Source organism: Trichosurus vulpecula, chromosome 7 (assembly GCF_011100635.1).
Source record: "Trichosurus vulpecula isolate mTriVul1 chromosome 7, mTriVul1.pri, whole genome shotgun sequence".
Classification (NCBI taxonomy): domain Eukaryota; kingdom Metazoa; phylum Chordata; class Mammalia; order Diprotodontia; family Phalangeridae; genus Trichosurus; species Trichosurus vulpecula.
The window spans coordinates 108717083-108744364 of record NC_050579.1 but is presented as its reverse complement, the minus strand read 5'-3'; the positions used below and the strand labels follow the sequence as shown (position 1 = coordinate 108744364).

Here is a 27282-nt window from a genome sequence, read left to right as displayed (position 1 = left end):
GTCGGCTAGACCCATGTGTGGAAAAACAAAAGTTGGGACCTTGGCTTTTTTAGCCTGAGTGGTAGAGTGGTAGGGGCTGCTTGGGCCTCACCAACACAATGTCACACATTCTTTCACTCACTCCTCCAAGCTTGTACAGTTGTTTTGTATATCCCAAACAGAAACTTTTACTTCCCCTTGATATGACTTTTTAGCAGTAGGAAACAAGTCTTTGCCCAAATGGAGTTTCTAGTTAGTTAACATTCTTAAGACTCTCAGCTTCATTCCTGCCAATATTTGAAAGTTCAAATACTTTTCACTGTCAGTTTTCTTAAATGATATTGAATATGCGTGAAGAGTATTTTAGAGAGGTGGCAAGGTAATTGGGGATTTCATTCTAATAAGTCACCCAATTAACCCTGCTGTGTGCTAGACTCTTTTCAAGGGAGACTACAGGTACAGGTATATGCAAAATATTTACAAGTTAGCTACTATTTTTTGTGGGGGTTGGGGGTGGAGGGAGGCATTAGCAGCTGGGGCATAATTGCCCCAGTGAAGGCGGCTGAGTCTTGAAAAATGCTTGAGATCCGGCTGCATTCCAGGCATTGGGATAGCCAGCCCAAAGGCACAAGAAATAAAGACAAAGACAAGCACAGAGATAAGAATTAAAGGGGTGTGTGTGTGTGTGTGTGTGTGTGTGTGTGTGTGTGTGTGTGTGTGTAAAAAAGTCGGTTGGGACTAGGTTGTGAGGAGGATTACAAACAGACGAGTTTACATTTATCTTAGAGATCCTAAGGAGCCACCTGAATTTATTGACTAAAGGAGTGATGTTGTCAGACAGTGCTTTAGGAAAATAATTTTGGTAGCTGTGTGGTGGATGCATTATTGGAGAGAGAAAGAGATTTGAGGCAGAGATCAATTAGGAGGCTGTTTCAGTAGGCAAAAGCGAGGTTGTGAGGATTTGAGCTAGAGTGGGGGCTGTGTGAGTGGAAAGAAAGAGGTGATGTAGGACTCAGGGAGTTTTAGGAATATACGTACATACTAGAGAATGCATATTTTAAAAAAATCTCACCAAAGCTGCCACTTCTCATTTAGATTGTCAACATAAGACACTCTATATGGTATCATGGACCATGACATCTTCCCTGATCTCTCAATCCCTCTTCTCTCCATCCCTGGTGAAAGTACTAATATCTCTCCTTTCCATTGCCTTAAAGCATATATACTTAGAGTACTCACCTTATCAATTTGTTGTGGTTCTTGTGGCATGCCCAACTCTTCCTGACCCCACGGACCATATAGCCCTTGGGGCTTTCTTGGCAAAGATACTGGAGTGACGTACCATTTCATTCTCCTTTGGATTAAGGCAAACAGGTTGAGTGACTTGGCTAGGGTCACACACCTAGTCTGAGGCTAAGCTAACTAGCTGCCTCCCACTTAATATAGTCTACCTTTTCTCTTTCTTATCTGCTCATGTATCCATCTCTTATTATATTAAAGCTCCTTGAGGGCAAGACCTGTTAGATATTTTTCCTTTTGTATATCCCATCCACCAGAGCCTAGTATACTCCTTTATTCATGGGTGGGGGCGGCGGGAGGGGAGCCATGTAAGAATTTGGATTGCCTTGAATATGTATGTGGTAGGTAAGTTTCTGTGAGTAAAGGACATTTTTTTTAAGATTACCCTTTAATTCATCTCAAACTACATAGCACCATTATCATTGTCTGAAACTTAAGCTTTATCCCCCTCTTTTCCTCATCCTGCCCCTTGGTTGGAATAAGTGAAATTTTACACAATTTTACTTTTGTTCCAAATGGATTTACTGAAAGAAGCAAATGAAAAGCAGACAGGAATGCTATTTTTCAGATTTATTTTTTTTCCGGTGTACATCATCTAGGTACACTTTGAACACTGTCAGTTTCTTTGCTGGGGGTTGAACAAGAAGTATTTCTCAGCACTTGCTGAAAAAAAAAAGAAAAAAATTAAAGAGATGGTAGGTCTTGTCTCTTCTACCGTGTCTAGTCAGCCCATTGCATAAGCATAAACTTATAGTAGAGTGAGGACCTTTGTTGTGACATGTTGCAGGATTCTGCTGATCTTATTTCATAATTAGTAGTTCATTCATATTATCCCTTACCTGCAAGGGGAAGTATGTGTATGTGTGCGTGTGCGTGTGTGTGTGTGTGTGTGTGCGTGTGCGTATGCATATTTATCCATTTAAGAAGGGAAATATGTACACATATTCTTTATAATAAAGACGTGTGTATATACACACACATTAAAAACAAATACAAAGACTCAAATAAAAAAAGTCTAGGGAACTTCTGAAAAGGGACATCTGGTACCAATCAAATAATATCTGGCATTTCTTGACTCTCTGGGATTAATGATGGCTAGAACAGTATTTAGAAAAACAAAAGTTGGTATTTTGCCTTTAAGCTCCCTAGTTGGTCCACACTGGCGTAATGCTCCCAATTTGACTCCTTCAGTCAATCTTTTAAACAAGTGCAGTGTAGCTCTTTTTAATAGAAAGTTGTTTACTTTGAAGGTGATGTGATTTTTTTTCCTAACAATATTTCTTCTAATTAGAGATGCCATAATCTAAGTAATCATAACATATTGGACTGCAATATAATAACAATAATGATAGCTAACATTTAAATATGGCTTTAAGGTTTGGAAAGTGCTTTCAAATGTTATCGTTATCATATCTAACACCTTTATTATACCTCTTGTGCTTTTGATGAATTACAGGCCTGAGAAACTGTGGGTCTTTTTTCTTGAAGTTCATGATCTAAAATGTGTGGGTTTTCATTTTGTGCATATATGTAATTGTTAGTCATTAAGAAGTGGTAGGGTTAGCTGATCTCTTAAAGTTGCTTCCCCTTTTAAAATGCTGACTCTTTGTTTCTAAAGGAAAAAGTAAGGAATATAGGGAAAGATTTTTTTCCATTCTTGTTTGTTTCAGTTTCCTCTATTCCTTGATTATTTACAAAAAGAGAAATATAGAAGACTGGGAATAGTTTTTATTTATATTCCACTAAATGCTGGTACTTTCCAATGCCTGCTGACTAAAGGCCTTCAGGAGTGTAACATCTATCTTTTTAAAGGTCAGCTAGCGAAAGCCGCCATTTGCAATTAAGAATCCATTGTGAATATTAGATATGCTATATACTTGTTATACCACAGGATCATATCTAACATAAGTATCCTGAAAAGCTAGTTAATGTTCCATGAAAATCCGTAAATACCCTGATCTAAGTATGGGAATAACATTTAAAAATTATATTTGTATCTTTCCTGACTGACTTAGTAGTAACTTAAACTCTTTACGCTGCGGTGAGTATGGGACAGTTCTCTCTTTGCCTTACATCAAATGTTAGCCATCCTTCCAACATGATGTTCTTAGGATGATAAATTTCAAAGCTAGAAGGGACTGATATAGAAGGTCACCTAGCACAAGCCCATTTTACAAAAGAGGAAACCAAGGCCTAGGGAACATAAAGCAGTTCCTAATATGGTGTTTATGAGCTTTTAAAAATATGTATATAACTATTTCAGAATAATTGTTATTCTTTATAATCCTATGTGTTTTATTTCATGCATTTAAACAGATTCTGAGAAGAGATTTATAGGCATTACTAAATTGCCAAATGTGTCCTTGCCTCAAAAAAAGGTTAGGAAACCTTTGATTAAGGAATGATATTGGCCTTTGCACTAAAAATGTCAGATATTTGTAGAACATGAGCTTCAACATATTTATGTATCAAGATATAATAAAAAGAATGATTACATTGACTTTTCTTTAATATTTCAAAATGAAAATTTTATTGGTACTCCCTTTTTAAAATATCCTATTATTTTCCAGTTATACCACAGTATAGCAAAACTAACCCATCACCCAGTCCTGATAGTTTCTGCAGTTTTGCAGACCCAGAGTCCCTCAGTTCTGCAAAGAAGGGATGGAGGCAAATTTCCTCATCACTTCAGAAATAAGCTTGGTCATTATACTTATACAGTGTTAGGTTTTGCTGTTGTTTCTCCCCACATTATTGCATAAACATGTTCCCACTCATTTCTGTATTCCTCACATGCATTAATTCTTATATTTTATTACATTCCTATATCACAGTTTCTTTTGCTGTTCCCTAATCAATGGCAACTCTTGATTTTCAGTTCTCTACTACCTCAAAAAATGCTGCTTGTGCAGATTTTAGTATCTTTTCTATCTCTCTCTACATGCCTACCAGTAGAATATCTAAGTCAAAAGATAAGGATATCTTAGTCCCCTTCTTAGTTAAATTCAAATACTACCCCCAATAGTTGGACCAATTTATAGTTTCACCAATAATTTCTTAATGTGCTAATGTTTAATCCTTCCAGAAGTGACTAATCTCATATCTGCCAGTTTGTTGCATGAGAGATGAAACTTCAGAACAGTTTTGATTTGCCTTCTTCATGTAATTAGTGATTTGGAACAATTTATCCTTTGAGTATTAATTATTTGCAGTTGTTTTGAGAACTGATCTCATCCTTTAAATACTTATCCATTAGGCTATGGCTCTTGGTCTTATGTAGTTTTATTGCCTTCCTATATCTAATATCTTTCCGTGTTATTTTAGTTTACATTATTGTGGTCATTGTATAAGTTGTTCTCCTGAATCTGCTCTCTTCAATTGGCATCAATACTTAGAAATATTTCCAAGTTTCCTAGAATTCTTTTTTTCATTTTTTAAACATTTTTATTTAAAGTTTTGAGTTCCAAATTCTATCCCTCCCTCCCTTCATCCTTCCCTTTCCCCCTCCCTGAGATGGAAAGCAGTCAGATATAGATTATACATGTGCAATTATATAAAACATTTCCATATTAGTCATTTTGTACAAGAAGACTAATAAAAGAAAAAGAAAGTGAAGCTAGCATGCTTTAGTCTATATTCAATCAATATCCGTTCTTTCTCTGGAGGTGGATAGTATGCTTCATCCATTAGTCCTTTGGGATTGTCTTAGATCATTATATTGCTGAGAATAGCTAAGTCGTTCATAGTTCATTGAACGACATTGCTGTTATCAGGTACAATGTTCTCCTGGTTCTGTTCACTTCACTCTACATTGGTTCATGTAAGTCTTTCCATGTTTTTTCTGAAATCATCCTGCTGATCATTTCTTTTTTCTTTTAATTTTCACGTTAGTCATATTGTATAGAAGAATTGTAACTAATGGGAGAAACCATGAGAAGAAAAAACAAAACAAATGAGAAAGAAGAAAATAGTCTGTTTTACCCTGCATTCAGACTGCGTAGTTCTTTCTCTGGATGTGGACAGCATTTTCCATCATGAATCCTTTGGAATTGTTTTAGGTTCTTGCATTGCTGAGAAGGGCTAAGTCTATCAAAATCAGTCATCGAAGACTGTGGCTGTTACTGTGTACAATGTTCTCCTGGTTCTGCTCACTTTACTTAGCATCAGTTCATATATATCTTTCCAAGTTTTTCTGAAGTCTGCGTGTTCATCATTTCTTATAGCACAATAGTATTCCATTACATTCATATATTACAATTTGTTCAGCCCTTCCCCAATTGATAGGCATCCCCTCAATTTCCAGTTCTTGCCTACCACAAAGAGAGCTGCTGTAAATATTTTTGTACATGTGGGTCCTTCTCCCATTTTTATGATCTGTTTGGGATACAGCCTTAGAAGCAGTATTGCTGAGTCAAAGAGTATGCACGTTTTTATAGCCCTTTGGGCATAGTTCCAAATTGCTCTAAAGAATGGTTGCATCAGCTCACAGCTCCACCAACAATGAATTAGTATTCCAACTTTCCCACATCTTCTCCAACATTTATCATTTCCCTTTTTGATCATGTTAGCTAATCTGATAAGCCTGCTTGTCATTTCTTACAGCACAATAATATTCCATTACAATCGTATACCACAGCTTGTTTAACCATTCCCCAACTGATGGGCATCTCTTTGATTTCTAATTCTTTACCACCACAAAAAAAGCTGCTATGAATATTTCTATACAAATAGGTCCTTTTCTATTTTTTTGGTTGTCTTTGGGATATAGACCTAGCAGTAGTATTGCTAGATCAAAGGGATGTAGTTTTAAAGCCTTTTGGGCATAATTGCAAATTGCTCTCCAGAATGGTTGGATCAGTTCACCATTCTACCATCTCTGCATTAGTGTCCAAGTTTTCCTACATCCCTTCCAACATCCAACATTTTCCTTTTTTGTCATATTAGCTACTCTGATAGGTATGAGGTGGTACCTCAGAGTTGTTTTAATTTGCATTTCTCTGATCAATGGTGATTTAGAGCATTTTTTCATATGACTATAGAGAGCTTTGATTTCTTTGTCTGAATACTGCCTATTCATATCCTTTGACCATCAATTGAGGAATGACTTGTATTTTTATAAATTTGACTGAATTCTTTATGTATTTGAGAAATGAGACCAGTATCAGAGACACTTGTTGTAATTATTTTTCCCCATTTTTGGCTTTCCTTATATTTTGATTGTGTTGGTTTTGTTTGTGCAAAAATTTTTTTAATTTTATATAATCAAAATGCTCTATTTTATATTTTGTAATGCTTTCTATGTCTTCTTTGGTCCTGAATTCTTACCCTCCCTTTTATTAGTCTGTTCCTCTTCTATCATCCCCATCTCTTTTTAGTTCATTATAGGGTAAGAGAGATTTCTGTATCCAGTTGAGTGTGTATGTTATTCCCTCTTTGAGCCAATTTTGATGAGAGTAAGGTTTAAGCCAGGAGTGCGGAAACTGCAGCCTCAAGGCCACATGTGGCTCTCAAGTGTGGCCCTTTGACTGAATCCAAACTTCACAGAACAAATCCCCTTAATAAAAGGATTTGATCTGTAAAACGGATTGGGTCAGAAGACTGTACCCAAGGACCTGGAAGGCTACATGTGGCCTCAAGACTGCAGTTTCCCTACCCTTGGTTTAAGCTTTGCTTGCCACCTCTCCCCCCATCTTCCCCTCCATTATAATAGCTCTTTCATGACTCTTTTGTGTTGGATAATTTGCCGCATTCAGTCTCCCCCCTCTTTCTTCCAGTGGAATTTTCTTTTTCACCTCTTTGTTTTATGTTTTTAGGCATCATCCATGAAAGTCACCTTATGTCCATACCCTCTATCTACATATACTCCTAATTTCTCTTAAAGTAATAAAGTTGTTGAGTTATAAATATTATCTTGTCATACAGAAATAGAAACAGTTTAACCTTGTTGAATTTCTTATGTTTTCTCTTTTTTTGTTTCTATTTTTATGTTCCCCTTGAGTGTTGTATTTGGAGGTCAAAGTTTTTGTTCAGCCTGATCTTTTAATTAGAAATGCTTTAAAATCCTCTATTTCATTAATTGTGTATTTCTCCCCCTGAAAGCTTATACTCAATTTTGCTGAAGGTGATTCCTGATTGTAATCCTAACTCTTTTGCCTTCTGATAATTCATATTCCAGGTCCTCTGGTTCTTTAATGTGCAAGCTGCTGAATCCTGTGTAATCCTGACTATAGCTCGACCATATTTGAATTGTTTATTTTCAGCTGTTTGAAGTATATTCTCCTTGATCTGTGAGCTCTGGAATTTGGCTGTCATGTCCTGGGAATCCTCATTTTGGGATCTCTTTCAGGCAGCGATTTGTAGATTCTTTCAATTTCTATTTTACCTTCTGGTTCTAATATATCAGGACAGTTTGATAATTTCTTAAAAGATGTTGTCCAGGTTTTTTTTTTCTTTTTCATCTTGGCTTTTAGGTAGTCCAGTAATCTTTATATTATCTCTCTCAGATCTGTTTTCCAGGTCAGTTGTTTTTCCAAAGAGAAATTTCAAAGTTTCTTTTATTTTTTTTTTAACTTTTAAAATTTTGTTCGATCATATCTTGATGTCTCATAAAGTCATTAGTTTCCACTTGTTTAATTCTAATTTTTAAGGAATTATTTTCTTTAGTGAGCTTTTGTACTTTCTTTTCCATTTGACCAATTCTATTTTTTAGGGAGTTATTTTCCTCAGTAAATTTTTGTATATGTCTTTCCATGTGAATGACTATTTTTTCTTGATTCTCTTGTCTTACTCTCATTTCTTTTCCAAAATTTTCTTTTACTCTATTTTGCTTTTCAAGATGCTTTTTAAGCTCTTCTAGGAATTCTTTTTAGGCCTGAGACCAAATTATGTTTTTCATTGAAGCTTCACATGTGGTCATTTTGACACTATTGTCCTCTTCTATGTTTATGCTTTGATCCTCCCTATCACCATAGTAACATTCTATAGTTAAGCTCTTTTTGTTTTGTTTGTTTGTTTTTTTCTTTTTGCTCATTGTTTCTGCCTTTTTTTGTAACTTTGTGTTTTTATGTGAGAGTTGGGCTCTGGTCCTGCACTGTCCCAAGCTTTTTGTGTTGGGGCTCTGGGTCTTACTGCTGGTTTTCGCTGGGCTTCAGGGCTTAGCTGCTTACTTTCTCTGGAGGGTAGGCTTCCCTTCTGGCTTGTACTAGGGGGTGAGGCCTCCATTTTGGCCTCTTCTGGCTGTGAGGTTTAGCTGGTAGCCTGCTCCACTACTTGTCAGCAATGGGGTCAAGGCCTGGGCAGTGGCTTTTCCTGGGGGGGTGGCGTTGCTGGGGTGGAGCCTTGCTGCACTGTTCAGACTGCTCACTTGCCTAGGGGGCTGCTGGCTTGCAGGAGGGGAGAGCCTCATTGGTGGATTGCCCCAGGCTTACAGACTTGCTGCAGGCCCCCTGCTATGAGGCTGGATGATGCTGTTCTTGGACCTCACTCCCTTCCTACCCCAGTGAGGCACACCTTTCTTGCTGTGCTGATTAGCTGCTCTCATATCAATTCTGAGGCCATTTTCTAGTTGTTTGGAGGGGAATTTGGGAGGATTTCAGAGGATTTCTTCCTCACTCTACCATCTTGGCACCGGAAGTCTCCAGAATTCTTTACATTTATTATATCTTATGGTATAGTAAAATATTGTCTTATACTCACATACCACCTAATTGATGGGTATCCATTTTATTTCTTTGACACTTCAAAAAATTTCTCTATAGATGTTTTTGGATTTATGAGATTTGTTCCTCTTTGATTACCTTGAGAAATATACCTAATATTGAGCAGTTTGTTTTTGTTGTTCAGTCATTTTTAGTTGTGTCTGACTTGTCACTGCCCCATTTGGGCTCTTCTTGGCAAAGACACTGGAGTGGTTCGCCATTTCCTTCTCCAGCTCATTTTACAGGTGAGGAAACTGAGGCAAACAAAGAAAAGTGACTTGCTTAGGGTCATGCAGCTAGTAAGTGTCTGAGGTAAAATTTGAACTCAGGTCTTTTTCACTCCAGGACCAGCACTCTATCCATTCCACCATCTGGCTTGCCAGTTTCTAATATACTTGTGGTTAGTTTGCATTTCTTTTGAAAACTCTGTCTTTTTTTTTTTAACACTTATCTGTTGGGGGCAATGGCCTTTCTCCATGTATGTATATATATGTACATATGTGTTTATATATGTGTTATACATGCATGCATGTACATAATGTGTAGGCGGCTAGAAGGCACATTGGCTAGAGTGGTGTGTTTGGAGTCAGGAAGACCTGTGTTCAAATACTGCCTCGGACACTTATTGGTTAGTTATCCCTGGGCAAGTTACTTAAGCCTGTTTATAAAATGGGGATGATAATAGTACGTACCTCACAGGATTGTTGTGAAGGTCAAATGAGATTTTATATATATGTATATATATGTATATACACACATATATATTTGCAAACTTTAAATTGCTTTATGAATGTTACCTATTGTTATTTGGTCATTTTATTTATATCAATAGTCCTCATAAATCTTGGAAATCAGTCTTTTATCAAAGGTATTTCCTGCAGTGATTCCCCCCTCCCCCACAATTAGCAGGTCATCTTATTCTAGTTGCATTGATTTTTCTCTTGAAGAAGTTTTTAAATTTTTTATTTAAAAAATGGTCTATTTTATCGTTTAGGATGCCCTAGATCCTTTGTTTGCTTAAGAATTCTTCCTGTAGCTATAGGTATGCCAAGTACCTCCTTCCATTCTCCTAAAGTATAATGGTTTAATTCACATATATTTGTAGCAGTCATATAGATACCCTTTTTTAGTATATGTTTCTACACACATGAAATTAAAAAATTCTTAAATACTGTAATGCCCCATCTGGCCTCGGGCCAGAGTTTAGTGAGGAACTTGGTTGTGCCTTCTCCTGTCCCAAGAAGGGAGGGGAAGGAGGGAGAAAGTAACAGAGAAATTGTTGTTCAAATTCAGTTTGGGCATGCAATTCAATTAAATTACACAAGTATTCATTATGCAATGAGCTTATGCAGAGACAAGTGTCCTGGGTATTAAGCTGGAAAGGGCCTGAGGCAGAAGACAGTCATCATAACCAGAGGCTTGTATAATGTCTGAGAAAAGATTGACAGAAGGTGAAGTCCAGGCTTTAATACTTCTCAGTTTAGTGCTGAGTGATGAAAAAGAGGTGGAGACAGACATTCTGCTAGGAGGTACCTCAGCCATTCACTAACCCATTGCACAGTCAGATGTGAATGTTTAGCCCAGCCTTATGTCTTCAATCCTGACCTCCCCATCTGTTGTCTGGGGGGAAGTCCTCCTGTCTTTGTTACCCTCCTTAACATTCATAGAATCTATAGGTGGCAGATTTACCTGTAGGGGTGGGGAACCTGGGACCTTGAGGCCACATGTGACCTTCTAGGTCTATGGGTGCAGCCTTTTGACTGAGTCCAAGTTTTACAGAATGAATCCTTTTGTTAAGGAGATGTGTTCTGTGAAGTTTGGATTCAGTCAAAGGGCTACACTTGAGGACCTAGAGGGCCACGTGTGACCAGCAGGCTTCAGATTTCCCTCCCCTGACCTACACCTTTGTTTAGGTAGAGTTTTCTCTTCACTATTGTCACCCCTTATTATCCTCCAAGGAATTCATAGGATGGCGCACAAAATATCATGAGACAGAGTTCTAGACTTAAGTAATTGATGTTAACATTATTCATGATGTTGATCCTTAGGCTCCTTACTATTCATGTGTCCCCCCTTTTTTTAATTAAGGATATCATAAAAATAGCACTGTACACTTAACTTTTTAGTTGTATATGTGCTGTATCCATAACTTTTAATTTGGTGAGATTCGTTTAATGAATGAATGTTCAAAGAGTAGCCTACTGTTGACTACTTGGATCTTCCCATTTCTAGATCTGTGAACTGGGAATATAGGGGAAGTGAATTTTGGGGTTTTTAATTGATTACAGATTACGTGAACTTTACTGATGTAGCAGCCAGGTATATCAGTAAGAACTCTGGACTCGGAACCAGTACCCTTTGATTTGCATCCTGGCTCTGCAGTTTAGTAGCTATATAGGCTTTAGGCAAATCACTTGACATCTTATTGTGCTGGGTTCCTTGATGGAAATGCTATTTTTGTTCCCTGCTTCATAGCACTATTGGAAAGCTCAGATGAGATAATGAACACAAGGGTTTGTTTGGTGAACTGTTAAGTGATAAAGAAGTGGCAGCTATCTTTGTTGCTGTTATTATTAGGAATGAACTCCCTTGTCTCTTTGTGCTCTCTCCCTCCTTTGCCTCCAGGATGGTTCACTGGGAAACATCGATGACCTGGCACAACAATATGCAGATTATTATAATACCTGTTTTACTGACGTATGTGAAAGGATGGAAGAGCTGCGGAAACGAAGAGTTTCTCAAGACCTTGATTTGGTGAGTGAGGTGGTCCAACTAATTTCTTTTGTTGGTGTTAATTTAATAGTATTTAGTTTTTTTACAATTGTATGTAAAGACAATTTTCAACATTCATGTTTTTATAAGATTTTGAGTTGCAAATTTTTCTTCCTCCCTCCCTCACCCCTACCAAGATGGAAAATAATCTGATATAAGTTATGCACGTGCAATCATGTAAAACAGGTTTCCACATTAGCCATGTTGTTAAAGAAGAAATAGAACAAAAGGAAAAAAAACCACAAAAATTAACCAAAAAAAGTGAAAATAGTATGCTTCAATTTACATTCAGACTCCATCAGTTCTTTCTCTGGAAGTGGTTAGCATTTTCCATCACAAGTCTTTTGGAACTGTCTTAGATCATTGTATTGCTGAGAAGAGCTAAGTCTATCATACTTGATCATTGTCCTAAATCTGCCTGCTCATCATTTCTTATGGAACATAATATTCCATTACATTCATACACACAGCTTGTTCAGCTATTCCCCAATTGATGGACATCCCCTCAATTTCCAATTCTTTGCCACCACAAATACAGCTACTACAAATATTTTTGTACATGTAGATCCTTCTCCCTTTTTTACAATCTCTTTGGGATACAGACTTAGTAGTGGTATTGCTGGATCAAAGAGTGTGCGCAGTACAAGTAATTTCTTGTTTACCATCATAGTGGATTCCTTTTCTAGCTCAAATAATCTGCATTTGATAGTCATTTACTGTCAAAATTTTACCTGGAACAGTTCAACTACTAAGCCCCCACTTAAGGAGCTTGTATTTTTAATTAAATTTTAAAGGATCAACTCAGGTTTTGTAGGGACATAAATTGAATAAATTATAGGGAGTGGAAATCAGTTCATACCTCCTAAGCTAATGTTCTTTATAACATATTAACAATTCTGTTAGCACTATAAACCAGAGATTTCTCATTTCTACTCTCCAAAAGTATCATACTTTAGAATGAAAAGTTTGGGATCACAATATTTAAAGCTGGAATAGACTTTAAATATCTCCAATCCTATCATTTTATAGATGAAAAAACCAAGGTCTGAAGGGGTCAGGTGACTTTGTCCAAGGAAACATTGGTAGGAATAAACAGAGCCAGGTTTGACCCAGATCCCAGGAATTATGTTCAGGGCTCTTTCCATAATTTTAATGTCAAGTCATGTAATTAATGGAGCATTTGGAATTCTCTGTGAATATTGAATTTTTATATAGCTTTCTATATATGTGCTAGCATTTCCATGTTAAGCCTCTACAAGCAAATATCTAAATAAGACCAATAGTCAAGTTCACTAAATTGTGACTTTCTTGTCATCTTTTAATTTATTTTATTACTTTTTTCCTTTAATTTAAAAAATATATTATATTGTATTTTTGTCTCTATATTAGTCATTTCCAGTCCTCAGTAAAGTCTTTCTTATGATGGAGAAAAACTATTATGCAAAAACAAAATTAACTTTCTTTGACTGTCTCTGACATTTGATCATCACTTTTTTCCATGAAGGAAGATTCTTCCCTCTCCACCCTGGAAGGGATGGAGAAAAGATAATTCAGTTAAAACAGGTTGTCAGATTATTGAATTGGTTGCTCCTTTGTCTGCATAGAGAGGCCCTGTTATATAATAGAATCAAGAAGTCAGTCAGTAAACACTTTTTTAAGTTGCTGCTAGACTTGGGTTCAGGAAAGGTCTGAGTTCAAATTTTGCCTCTGATACAAGCTGTGTGATCATGGGCAAATGATGGCGGCATCTTTCTGAGTCCCAGTGTCCTCAGCAGTAAAATCAAATCATAATGGCACTTATTTTGTAGAATTGTGCTAAGATCAATTGAGGGTAATGTGTGTAAAGTGTTTTGCAAAACTTAATTTCATGAAAATGCTGCCATTTGCTAATTATTATTTTTATATTTACATTATTTAATCTTTTTACCTATTTGCATTACTTACATGTGTTTAGATTGCAGTTATATCATAGTATATCAAGTAGCTGAAAATTCTTTTTAAAAATATCAACTTGTTAATTTTTCTAATAGAAAATTAGACCTTAAGTATAGTCGAATGAAGTTTTCTTGGATCTGGAGTAATGTTATTTCAGGGTTGTCAGTTATAAATTGATTCTTCTTCCTTTCATTCACAGCTTTAATAGCTAGCTGGGCAGTCATATTTTAATAGGATAAGTCTTTTATCCTTAGAAGTATCTGGTGGGAGATAAAATATGTGTGTCTTGGGAGCATGACCCCATAGCACTGGAGCAGCTACTGCTCAAGGGGATTTCTTTCCTACTGACTTTGCTTTGTAGCATGTGTGAATGATGGGAGTCCTTTCTCCCTTTTAAGAATGTAACTTCGTGTGGAAAAAGACTCCTGTGCTTGGTTAAAATTACATAGTGCCTCCCACTGGGGCATTTTTAATCAGAAAAATATATCTTCTTTTGGCCAACTTGGAGCTGTATAACAACTTAAGTATTGTATCAAAAGGAAATCTATAATGCTGTTGATTTGAACTTTAACGGTTGTCTGGAGGCTTCATTGAGCATGCCCCCAGGGCAAAGAAAACTTTTGCTATGAATCTATGAATGGAGCAGCCTTGTCTTTTTTATGTAACATCAAAACACCATTCTTAAAATTATATAATTACATGTCCAGATAAGAGTTGGGGATAATGCAGTCATCTCCACAGTGTTAGGGAATTTTAGAAGGCAGCTTCTGTTCAGGGTAACGAAGCATGCCTTATGATGAGAAGGAACTCAGTTCCATTTAGACAGATGGGCCTAATTTGGTGTGCTCTGTTCCAGAGCTGCAAAAGACAGTCTGGGGAAAAAAACCACATGAGCTTAATTAGTTCACATCAAAGGTGCAAGAACTTGGTGGTGGGTTAAATTGATGGGAGCTAATTTGAGCCAGACTTGTGATTCAACTGTTCATCCTTCCAACTGCACTCTTAGTTAGGAAAGCAACTCCGTCAACTGGCATCTTGAGCTCAGTCTCTATTTTGTGCAATCCAATCAGCCTAGCTGAGTTTGCCAAGACAAAGGGAGGTCTCTCATCTCCGCAACCACCTTCCAGTTTGCTCTTTCAGCTTCATATGTCATTCTGAACAATGAGAACTCTAGGAGTTTATCTGAAGCATTCTTTGTGGTTATCAATTACTCAGGTTGTACCTGGGAGTTACAACTCTTTTGTTTGATGGATCAGAAAGACCGTGATCCAAGGCAATTAGTGAGGTTTCCAAGGCTACCCACTCACTTGATAACAGAACCACTGGCCTGCAACTGGGATTGGGATCTCAGCACTGCTGCTACTTTAGAGAGGTAGAAAATGCCTGCTTTTAAGTACCCAGAAGCTCGCTAGCACAGGTTATATCAAACATCTTAGAAATATAAATGAAGGCAAAAATTATCATTCTTTATATCTCTCGATGAAGAAAAAATTAATACTGTATCTGTGTGATAGGCACAAAGCCATGACAAAAATTTTAAAAAATTAATTTACAATTATTTGACATCTAAACCATTTTTTGCTTAAGAGAGAAATGGTCCGACCAATAGTCCCCTCATGCCCGTGGACAGGGCTCTAATATAAGGCATTTTGAAGTCCTCATAGGTAGGATTCTTGAACAAGGGAATATTCGCAGTATGATAAAACAAAGTTGGAGACTCAGGATAAGATAAAAGTTCAGCAAATAGTTTGCCTCATCAAATAGAACAGGAGTCATTTAAATTTTGGCACACCCTTAGAGTAACATTTTCCTAAAAATTGCTCAGTTCTTCTTTCACCACTTGCTTCAAGGATTCATCTTTCCTGCTGCTACCTTCTATTTATGTATATATGAATGTATGTATAATGTTGGTATATAGGATATAATCAAAAACTATTTTAGTTCATGTAGTCTAATTATTACCTGAATCTGATTGTTTCAGAATTGATAGAGGATGATAGAGTTTCTCTTTTAAATTAATCCAAAGGCTTCAGACCAAGAAAATGGTCTTTTAATATTTCTACAAGGAGGAAGCAGGGATTTGGGGGAGGCTTTATCTAATTCCACTTTACATAGCCTATCTTCCCTTCCACCTCCCCCCCACCCCTTAAGAACCCAAGTATTTCATAGACAAAGCACATTCATAGCATCATAGATTTAGGGCTGGAAGAAACCTTAGAGGCCGTCTATCTAGCCTGACCCTGTCTAACCCTATTTTACGTGAGGAACCCAAGACCTGGAGAGTTAAATCTCATAGGTCTAATAAGTAAAAGGGCTTTAGAGTTTCCCTTTCCCCAATTCTGATTCATGACATGGACAGAACTACAGTTGATTAAATTTCTCAGATGCTCGTTGAACTTAGTGGTGTGAAATATATGGAGATGCTAGTGCCTAGTTTCCAATAAATAGAAGAGAAGCGTTGTCACTTAGACCCAATTACATATTAACTGGAGAAGAATAAGTGGCACTTTTACCATTGCTATCCAGCATACAAAGTACCTTCATTTAATTATTTGGGGGAAAGTTTTGATGAGTACGTCACACATTTTCTCAGTAAGTTAAACTTTCTGGATTGGTTGGACCAACTAGTGCTGTTCTAGAGTCTAGTTGCACTGATCCAGACAGGGATAAATATTGGATTCATGGCTTCAAAGCCAGATATTTTACGTGATGGCAACTGTAGTACAGATGGGTAAAAAAAAATATAGCAACATAAAAGATGCATTATTTTCAAAATTAGTGATGGCAAGGATTTTTATTTAGTCTCCAAATGGACCCTAAGCCTTTTTGAATTGGAGTTAGGCCTTTGCCTAGGCTGAGGATTAAGGCATTAGTATCTGTGAACAGCAGGGGAGTCCCCATGTTCCTCAACATTTGGCTCATCCCTGTGCGCCATGTGTTTTTTTGGCTGGGAAAAACTGCAATCAGAAATGGCAACAGTTTTCCAAGTCCATAATGGACCCATCTCTGCTGATACTAAGTCTGACATCTGTCAAAGTGACACTGGCCAGAAAAGGGACTCCCAAAAGGTGGCCTCTTATTACTGACTATTTTCTGCTTCCTCTGCATCTTTGACATGGAATTGGTTTCGTGTCTGGCAGAAACAAATTTGTATGGCTGTCAGTTGTGCATCATGGCAGTGATGTACAGCCTAGAGGCTACAAGCTATACTCTTCTTCTTACACGTCCCTCATGAGCCAAATCACTGCTATAGTTTGATTCTGGATTTACTCACTTACATGTTCAAAATTGTAGGATTCCAGGTTGAGATGGATACTTGATTATTTTTTAGGGGCTATAAAGGTAGGAAAGAACATTTAGCTAGATAATATGTTTTTAGAAAAGGAATGCAAAGCCACACTAGACAGCACATATAGGATAATAGTATAGCATTGAGATCACTGAAATTTCATTCATTCAAGTAGATGTGTACTGAATACATTCTATGTATTAGGCACTGGTTTGCAGGGGTGGGGAGGGATGCAAAGAAGAATCAGTCTATCTCTGCTTTCAGAGAGCTTACAATCTGGAAGGATGAAAAGAAATGGGGAATATAGTAGAGCTTGCTAAGTGGACAAGAGGTAAATGAAAAGTGTGAGAGTTCAGAGAAAGGAGGAATAACTTTGGTGAGGAGATGAGGGAAGGGGGCATGGAAAAGGTAATATATGAACTAGGTTTTGATGGGTGGATATGATTTCAACAAGCATCTAGGTAGTGCAGTGGATAGAGTGCCAGGCCTGGAGTCAGGAAGACTCATCTTACTGAATTCAACTCCGGCCTCAGACATCTTATTAGTTGTGTGACCCTGGGCAAGTCACTTAACCCCATTTACCTCTCTAAAATGAACTGGAGAAGGAAAAGGCAAACCACTCCAGTATGTTTGCCAAGAAAACCCCAAATAGGGCCATGAACAATTGGACATGACTGAGCAACAGCAACAGATTTCAATAAGCCAAGCTGGTGGAGGCAAGGGCATGGAGGTGAGAAATCATGGGATATGTTCTGCCAATGTGAATTATTCAATTTGGCTGAAACATGAGGGCACGCAAAGGAGATCATTGTAAGATAAAGTTGTAAAGGTAGGCTGGGACCATATTGTGGAAAGCTTTCAATGCTAGGTTAAGGAATTTTGATTTTATTCATTGGGTAATAAGGATCCATTGAATATTGTTAATAGGAGCCTAATGAGATTTGAGTAGTGCATTGGGAAGATTCATTTCACAGAGTTGTGCAGGACCGATTTCAAGTAGCTCTGAAGTCACTTTGGACACATTTCAAGTTTAGTAATAACCTTGAGTATTACCTCAGCAAGATCTAAGATTTTATCAGTGTGTTTTGTTCACTAATGCAGAACATAATCTTCCCACATCTTTGGATTGCGAGAGGCCGTGGACCAAAAACAAAATCATCTTTTGGTGATCCATTTTGTGGTGATGAGCCCTTCCAAATGTAGCTGGGCTGCCTGATCCTTAGATGGCGGTCCGTTACTGGATGTGTATTGGAGGCTTTCCATCTTGGAAGGACCTGTCACGGCTTGCACTTCATTGACATGGCCTTGGAAACCCAGGAGAAGCTCCATTACATGACTGAAAGAGAACTTTAGCAATGGAACATTTGATGTAGCCTATGTGAATATTATATGAGGAACTCATTTACCTTAGCCTCTTTCTTTAAAGTGTTGTTTTATTAATGACATTAAAAAACTATTACAGGATATTCTCTTTTAACTGAATTCAATTTATAAGAAAAAAATGGATATTTATTGTTCAAGCTGGAATGGTTCAAGCTGGACTTAGCTTTACAAGATATTATTAGACTGTATTAGAAAGTCACTGAAAATAGCTTTCCCCTCTCTTTCTCCCCTTTCCCTTCCCCCCTTCTTTCTCCCCTTTCTTTCCTCTCCTCTCACCTCCTCTCTTTTTTTCTCTCTCCTCCCTCTCTCCCTCCTTTTTCCTCTCTACTCTGTCTCGTCTCTGTCCCTGTGTTTCTAATTTGCTAATAAGGTGAAGTGTGTGGACAGCAGGATTTGTGTACATCCTCAATTGTTCAAGTGGCTCAAATGCACAAATAAATAATTGGGATTGCCTGCCTCAGTCTACAGCCTCTCTCTACTCTCTTGGTTTTGAGAGATCACTGAACTTCAGCTGGGGGTGGGTGTGGTGGTGGTGGTGGTGGTGGTGGTAAGCTAACACACAGAAAGTCCTTCCGTTGTGTTGATCTTGGTACCTCACTGCTAGTATTTTCTCGAATTTTTCATGTTTTGTTTAACACTGGAGAGGATAAGGGTGAGCATTGTTTTTCAAGTTGTCTTGAGTTTTAAATGCGTTTCTGTTAGATTGATGCTTTTGCACTTGTGTGTGTGTGTGTGTGTGTGTGGGAGGGGGTAGTTCCTACTTTTCAAAAAGCCTCCTTGGCTTTGGGTTCTTACTGGGTTTTCAGATTGGTCCTTAGCAGTGAGCATCAGATAGGGATTCTGAGCTGTGGCCTGCTGTGGCCTGCCATTTGAACACGAGACAAATGAATCCTCTGTAGCCCTTGCTGTAGAGCTTGCCAGATGCTAATAAGTTTCTGTGCTTAGCCCCCCTTCTGACAATGCAACACTTGTAATTAAATGTCTGATCCAAACTTATTCAGCACTTCTATACATCCCACTACCATCAACACATAAAGAAATAGATCATTTTGCCACCTAATTTTATGACAAGATGCTCTCATATTCAGTACCATTCTGCTTATCCTGTCTTTTAATTTAGTAAGAATTTTTCTTTGAACCTGACATGCATTCAATGTGTTTTCTCTCTGCTGTGAGGAGGACCTGCAGAGACTGACTGCATAATTAAGGAAACCAATAAATTATGTCTGTGTGTGAAGTGTGGGGTATAATATCCTGATAGTTGGGAAGTTCTTCAAATTATAAAAATATTGCTGAACAGCTTTAATGACATTTCTGTAGTTTTTTCCTGCACCTGGCCACTGTGAAAATGACTTTAATTTTTGTCCTGGCAAGATTATCCACTTAGTTTGTTTCAAATGTTGTAATGTGCTTAGAAAGATAAATATTTGAGAGTATGCTGCTTGCAACATAGGTACCTACCAAAGATAAATGTGTTTGCTTTGTTTTTCTCATATTGCATATTGGAATCATGCTCATGGAATCATGGCCATGCTCACAGTGAATATGTCTGGAGGCGTATTTGAACCCATATCCTATCCTTTTTCCAGTGCATCTAGAAAACCATCATGAGCAAAAGAACCACTCAGTCAGGTGCAGGTATTCCAAAAGAAAACATCCAATGAGAGAGCCCAGTAGAGGTAGGTCATACAACTCAGAGCTGTAAGGGATGTTGTAGATAATATCATCGAGTGTCCTCATTTTGTTAATGTGAAAACAGCCCCAGAAAGATAATCCAGAAAAGGCTGTGGATGTTCCAGATGGCATTTCTGTTCAGGTGTGGTTTGGTTCAGGCTCCTCTGAAAAGCTTTCAAACATGGAGCTTCCATGAAGTTAAATGACCTTTCCAAAATGGCCCCAGGGGGTGGTGATCCTTTTGTTTATTTTTGTCTGCTTTTTATACTCTGTCTTGTTCTCAGCTATGTTTTTTTTCCCTGCTAGTTAATATGTCTGCCCATAGTAAAACTAATAATAGTTGGAATTTATATAGTATTTTTCAGGTGTGCAAAGCACTTGATACATATTAACTTCATTTGATACAACTCTTAGAATTAGATGCTATTATCCCCATTTTATAGGTGAAGAAACTAAGTGACTTTCCTAGCATCACACAGCTAGTAGGTGTCAGGAGGCTAGACTTGAACTCATTGCTTTTTGACTCCAAGTCCTATACTCCCCCTCTCCCCCATCCAATGCAGTAGACCTTTAGCCTTCTTACTTGCTATTTCTAACGTGTCTTGTCTTGGGTAATCGACATAACCACGTTTAACAGTTATTAAGGAGCAGAGCAGCGTTTCTAACTGAGGCCCTAGGATTCCAGATCTCATTCTTTTCCCACTACACAACCAAGTGAAAGCTTAGCAGTAAGAGCACAATGAATGGGGTTGGGCTGACATCAAGGCTGCGTATTAGAAATCACTCTTGGGGGCTGTTTTATTATCTTTATGCCTACATTGCTGCAGTCATCACTCACCATCAAGCCCACCCATGGTTCTAACAATTTTCTGTAGGCTCTTTCCTCCAACCCTGTTTCCCTAATGCACTTTGTCTCATGTTTAAATGTCTAACAATTAATGATTGTTTAGAACTAAATGTTTTTTTATAAATGGTTTAGTTAGCTTTGAGGCTGTAATTCACTTTTTCCCCCTAACCATTTTTCCATCCTCTCTCTCACAACCCCACATAGTTATCCTACAATCGTAGAAATATAGTGGGGTTGGGGGGAGGGCAGGGGAAATGCCATCTAGGAAAAAAAGCACCAGAATTGGGAAAAAAAAAAAGCAGCTTTGGGTTCAAATTCTGACTCAGTTTTATTCGTCGTGTGCCCTTTACCTTAGGAAAACCGCTTCACTTCTGGGCTACAGATTTCTCATCCATAAAATGAGGAAGTTTCATTAGATGACACCTAAGGTCCTTTCAGCTCTAAATTCTGTAATTAATTTAGGTGAACATTTCTATGGTTCACTGCCATTCAAAAATAGGGACTTTCCTTAAACAAGATGCCAGGATTTTTTTGATTCCTTCTCTGTGTCGATATGGTGATTTTGTCACTTGAGTGTATAAGCAAAAAAGAAGACAGTTGGCCTGTGATGAGGATGAGGGATAACCATGAACAGCTAATGTGCTCTGACACTTTAGAATCTTAGGAGATGATGAGGAAGACTCTTACAGAAATTAAATCATAGATCTATTTTTTTTTTACATTTTGAATTGCAAAAACTTTCTTGCCTTTCTCAAAAACCCAAATCATTTATTTTTGACATCCATGTAAACATTTTTTTTGAGTTTTGAATTCTCGTCCTTTGTATAGGTAATTAAGGTGGGATTTTTTTTTTACTATTTCCTCTTTGGAGCACTTATTAATCAAGTGCCCTTGATAAGTCCAGCCTTTGTTTCTTTGATTAAATCAGGAGTCCTTTGATGACCTGCTTACCTCAAGGGAAAGCCTAGTTTACATGGGTTTGAGTCACATGTTGTTACACCAGAACCTTTTAGGTCACTTGGGGTTTGAGGTCCGATGTTGTGAAGCCCTTTGACCCTCAACAGGGTATACAAACACAGATGTTGGTGTTTTGTATTTTGGGGCTGTCACTCACTTGGAAGAATGTTGATGTGGGAAACTGTGTAGCTACAGGAGCCCCCCAGCTTTGAAGAAAACTCAGATGTTGGTGCTTCTCTTTTTGGTAACTGTATTTGAATTGTGTTATTTGATCTGTTCATATTTCTATTGTAATTTGTATTTGTATTTGCTCTGAAGTTCAGGTGCTGACTTTCCCCCTGAACTAAGTAAATGATATATGTATGTTTTGATTAAAGTAAGATTGTTAACTCCTTAAAGTTGCTTTCCATAGAAAAGCAGATCAAAGAACCTGTGTTGGCAGCTCTTGTTGCTGGTCTTGTTGGGTCTTACACCTTCACAGCAGCTGCTAGCATTGTTGTTACACCTTGTTCGAGAAAGCAGGAAATATCATATCAGTTATACATGTAAAGTCATGCAAAATAGGTCTCCATATTAGCCATGTTCACCCCCCCCCCCAAAAAAAAGCAAGAAAAATAAGTGAAAAAAAGTGAAGTCTGTACTCAGACTTCATCAATTGTTTTCTCTGGAAGTGCATAGCATTTTTCGTGATAAACCCTTCAGAATTGTCTTGAATAATTGTATTGATTAGAATAGCTAAGTCTTTCACAGTTGATCATAGTACAATATTGCTGTAACTGTGTGCTCTGTTCTCCAGGTTCTGCTCATTTTACTTTGAATCGGTTGGTACAAGTCTTCCTAGGTTTTTCTGAAATCATCATGCTCACCATTTCTTATAGCACAATGGTACTCCACCACAACCATATACCACAACTTGTTCAACCACTTCCCAATTGGTGGGCCTCCCCTCAATACTGGGGGCAGTTTTTTGCCATCACAAAAAGAACTGCTATAAATATTTTTGTACATATAGGTCCTTTTCCTTTTTAAAAATGTCTTTGGAAAAACAGACCTAGTACTGGGTATGTACAGTTTTTAAAGTCCTTTGAGCATACTTCCAAATTTTTCTCCATAATGGTTGGACCAATTCACAGCTCTACCAACAGTGTATTAGTATTCTAATTTTTCCATATCCCCTCCAATGTTTGTCATCTTCCTTTTCTGTGATGTTAGCCAATCTGATACATGTGAGGTGATATGTCAGTTATTTTATTTTGCATTTCTCTAGTCAATAGTGATTTAGAGCACTTCTTCATATGCTTATAGATAGCTTTGATTTCTTCTTCTGAAAACTGCTTGTTCATATCCTTTGAGTATTTATTAATTGGGGAATAATTTGTATTTTTACAAATGTAACTATGTTCTCTATATAGTTGAGAAATGAGGCCTTTATCAGAGAAATTTGCAGTAAATTTTTTCCCCCTGGTTTCTGCCTTCCATAGTTAATTTGAGTATTGTAGGATGTCATTTGTTAACTTTGGTCTTTTCTAACCATTTCCTAGCTGCTATGAGTAGTGGATAGGACCAAAGTGAATACAGCAGGATCTTGAGAAAATGTGGTTGAGTTTCCTCCTGCCTCAGATGTTATCCAGAAAATTGCATCTACCTCTAGAAGGCTTACATCGGAAAAGTGATCCAAAAAGCTAAATTTTGTAAATAAGGTGATGACAGTCTTTTCCAGATTAGGAAATAAGCCACTTTTGTTTTGGCTTTTGCAAGGTTTGTGTTTAAAACATCTGTCACAAGGAATGGCTTAGGTAGAGCCTTAGTGATTAGTAAGAGATATCCAATTCTGAGCAGTTGCAAAGACATCAATCTCATGGGCCACAGAAGAACCTGATGAGACTTAATCAAAAATAAATCAAGAGCAAGTCCCAACCAAACTGGAAGCACATCATGAATATTCGTGAACATCTGGATGTTTGCGGATATGTGCATTTTTTTCTTTTGATACAGGCAAGAATTCTTACAAAGATGCCAAAAGGAAGACAGATTTCCATCTGTGATATCAAAGAGTTGTTTTCTTTTGTTTCTTTGTGTATGTCTTTTCTCCTCAGGGTGTGGATTTTTCTTCTCTACAGATCTTCCTTGATCTCTTTCATCTCTGTCTCTATTTGGGTGTTTTATCTGATTTCTCCATTGGAATCAATAACTCGAATGAAGAATAAACTTCTCCTAAAGAAACAGTGATCTTTTTTTTTTAGTTAACAGAAATTTTTTGTTCTAAATTATTTTTTTACCTGAAAGGAATTTTATAACTGTTAATTGAGGTATTTCTTAGTACAACTTATTTCAATATCATAATACCTTACCTTCAAATAAAATTCCTTTAATCACCCAAGCTTTCCACTTGAACAAAGACCCATTTTTCAAATTCCGTTATTCCACTGGTGGTGCTATATGGCAGTGAAACATGGAATACAACACTCTAGGAGAATTAAGAATTATTATGGCAAAGAGGGCACGTGTAGGAGCCATGATAGGTGTGATCAGAATGTGAACTATAGCCAATGAGGACTATGAAGAATAGGGGTAAGTATATTATTAAGGAAACATATGATAAGAAAAGAGATGGTTTGGTGATATGGTCAGGGTAATATATGACAACTGGAGTATTCCATTAAGACCTTCTCAGTGCTGGAAGAAAACAAGAAAGAACTTGCCTGTTGTTGGATGAATAACCTGTGGTAAATTTATGGGCATATATGTGCAAGAGTCGTATGGGATGGACAGACAAGGACAGATTTCAATCTCAATTATCATAGATAACTCAAAATTGATATGACCATGGAGTTATTTGAGAGCATTCTCATTTGAAACTTAATTCTTTGACATATTTACCTGTTTTGAAGCATAGCCAAGATCTGAGAATTAAGTAAAATAGACCTGACCTGCCTAAATATAGCCCCCCAAATCTAACTCTAAGCTAATATCTAATGCCTAGGGGAACAGTAGAGGTTCTTACTTATCATAGCTTATTTGTTCTTCATTTTCACACTATTTAAAAAGTATGTCATTGGTTACCATGCCAACAGCTTATTACAAATAGCAAATTAGAAGCAGGAAGTCTTACTGGCTTCAACGCCAGATTTCTATCCACTCTACCAGGTGCTTTCCCTGAAAATTATGTTCTGTTATGAAGAATTTCTCCTAATGTAATTTAGATCTTGATAATGCTTATTTTCAGGCATTTAGATATACTGATTTCTCTTTTCCAGGGTCGATAATGCTCATGGTGACTTATACAGCGCTTGCACATAATATATAACAAAATCATTAATTGTTATTGAATATCTTTAAAAATTATTGATAATTTTTGTGTTTACATAATCTTCATTTATAATGTATCCTTTCCCCCTTCTTCTTCAGTAAACCAACCCATGTAGCAATGAATAAAAAAATAAGGGGGAGGGGAGGGGAAGGTCCAACATACCAATTAAGTGTGACAGTATATGCAATGTAGCATGCCCATAGTCTCCCATCCCTTCAAATATGGGGAAGAGGCAGGTTTTCTCCTCTTTTCTTTGGAGCTAAGCTTGATCATCATACTGTACCACATTGCCTTTTATTTTTTTTCCCTTACATTATTGTGGATATCTTGTATTTTGTTTCCCTCGTTCTGCTTATTTCACTTTGCATCAGTTCATGTATGTCTTCTTATGCTACTCTGTAGTCTTCATATTATTTATGGGTGTGTCTTATGAAGACAATCAGTCTCTAGCCCCAAGCCATATGAATGGGAGGATTTCTTCATGCTTACCTAGCAAGACCTACTAGGTTGAAAAAAAATGATTAAAAAAAACTGAGTCAGAAGTTTCTGAAAGACATTACTTCCTCCTTTCTGAGCCTCAGTTTCCCCATCTCTTAGAAAAGGGGGTAAACTAAATCCTATCCAAAATCCCTTGCAACTCTAAATCCTCTGAAACTAGTTAGCAATGGCTTGAAGGAAAAAATACCTTTATTGTGGATTGGAATTAAAGGCTTTATAAGTAAATGGTTATTGATATGTATAGGCTCCTATGCTAATTGGGGACAGAAAGATGTCCTTCAAATCTCATTTGGAAATTAAATAAACCTTTCCTCCACCTCTACCCCACTTGTAGTTTTCCCAAAGAATAGCAGCTGTATAAAGATTCTGTCAGCAGCCTGTTGGCTTGAAATGAGAGTGTCAGAAGGAAAAACCCAGGAGCCAACAAGGACAGACCACTAACAAACGAAACACACAAAGCCAGGCTTCTTTGGAGTCTTCAATGGTTTGCAACTCACATTAGCCCCAGCCTCCTCTGTGGCTGTTTGTGCTGTCTCCTGCTCTGGACTGGCTGTACCATCTGAGGCTCAGTCAGCCCTTAAAGGCAGGAGCTTTTGTGCTTTGTTTGCCCCAGTTTGCCTTATTGTTTAGTCTCATGAAACCACGGAACAGCAGAGAGATAGCAATAATACAAGCATTTGAAGCATGGTGCTGTTATGATGAAGTGAATAACCCTATAAAAGCTATTTGTAGTCTAGGAAATGATGACTGGGAAGGTTTTGTGCCTGTAATGAAACTTTACAGAAAACCATCTGTATAGTGGGGCATTCCCCAGCTTACATTATAGGCAAATAAAGTCACTATAGAAGTTTTGCTTTCCTCTCCATGCCCCACTCGTTGCTCCCTGCCCACCTTCCTCCCCTCCCCTGGTCCCAGTTTCTGGTTTCTTACTTCTTCCTTTCAGTGCTGGGGTGGAGAAGTGAAAGAAAAGAAGGGAGAAGAGACCTCATCTGATCAGTGCACTCCTGCTGCTTTCATCATACACACACCAGCACACACACACTCACACACACACACACACACACACACACACACACACACACACACGCGCGCGCGCGCGCGCGCGCGCACGGTATCTCAGTCCTTCAGCTACTGAGCTTCCTTCTGTCCTCTTCCCTAGTGGGAAAGAAAAGGGAGGAAGGAGGTGGGGAGGAACCAACAATACTCCTGCTTCCATTCATAATGTTCTGACTTTCTTAACCTCACTTCAAAGATCTCTTTGCCCCTCTGATACTTACCTCTGATTCTCTCTACCTGGAACCCTGCTCTCTCTTTGCCACCATCTTAGGCCCTCACCTTAGACTTCTCACCTCAATTCCAAATGCTCCACCACTGTCCGGTTTCTTTCACCTGGACCAGCACCTCAGCAGAGGGCCTCCATGGTCTGTGCCTCTGGGAGCTTAATCCACTCAGCTTAGAACTCCTGCCCTTGATTGAGGAGAAGGAAAACAGGAGAAATGGGGATGTGCGGAGACTAGTTATTAAGTACCTACTATATGCCAGGTTCTGTGATAAGTGCATCACAAATATTATCTCATTTGATCCTCATAGCAGTCCCTGGGAAGTAGGTACTATTATAAGATCCCCATTTTACAGTTAAGGA

General features: G+C 37.8%; 1 protein-coding gene across 2 annotated transcripts in view; it reads left to right on the top strand.

Moving 5' to 3' along the window:
• Positions 1–27282, top strand: part of SASH1 (SAM and SH3 domain containing 1) — a 232954-nt gene that overhangs the window by 43833 nt on the left and 161839 nt on the right. Inside the window, exon 2 of one of the 2 annotated variants that reach the window (XM_036765879.1) lies at positions 11601–11729. In XM_036765879.1, coding sequence (XP_036621774.1) covers positions 11601–11729 — 129 coding nt within the window. Of the gene's footprint in view, positions 1–11600; positions 11730–27282 lie in introns of those variants that run through there. The other variant, XM_036765878.1, reaches the window with a different exon arrangement.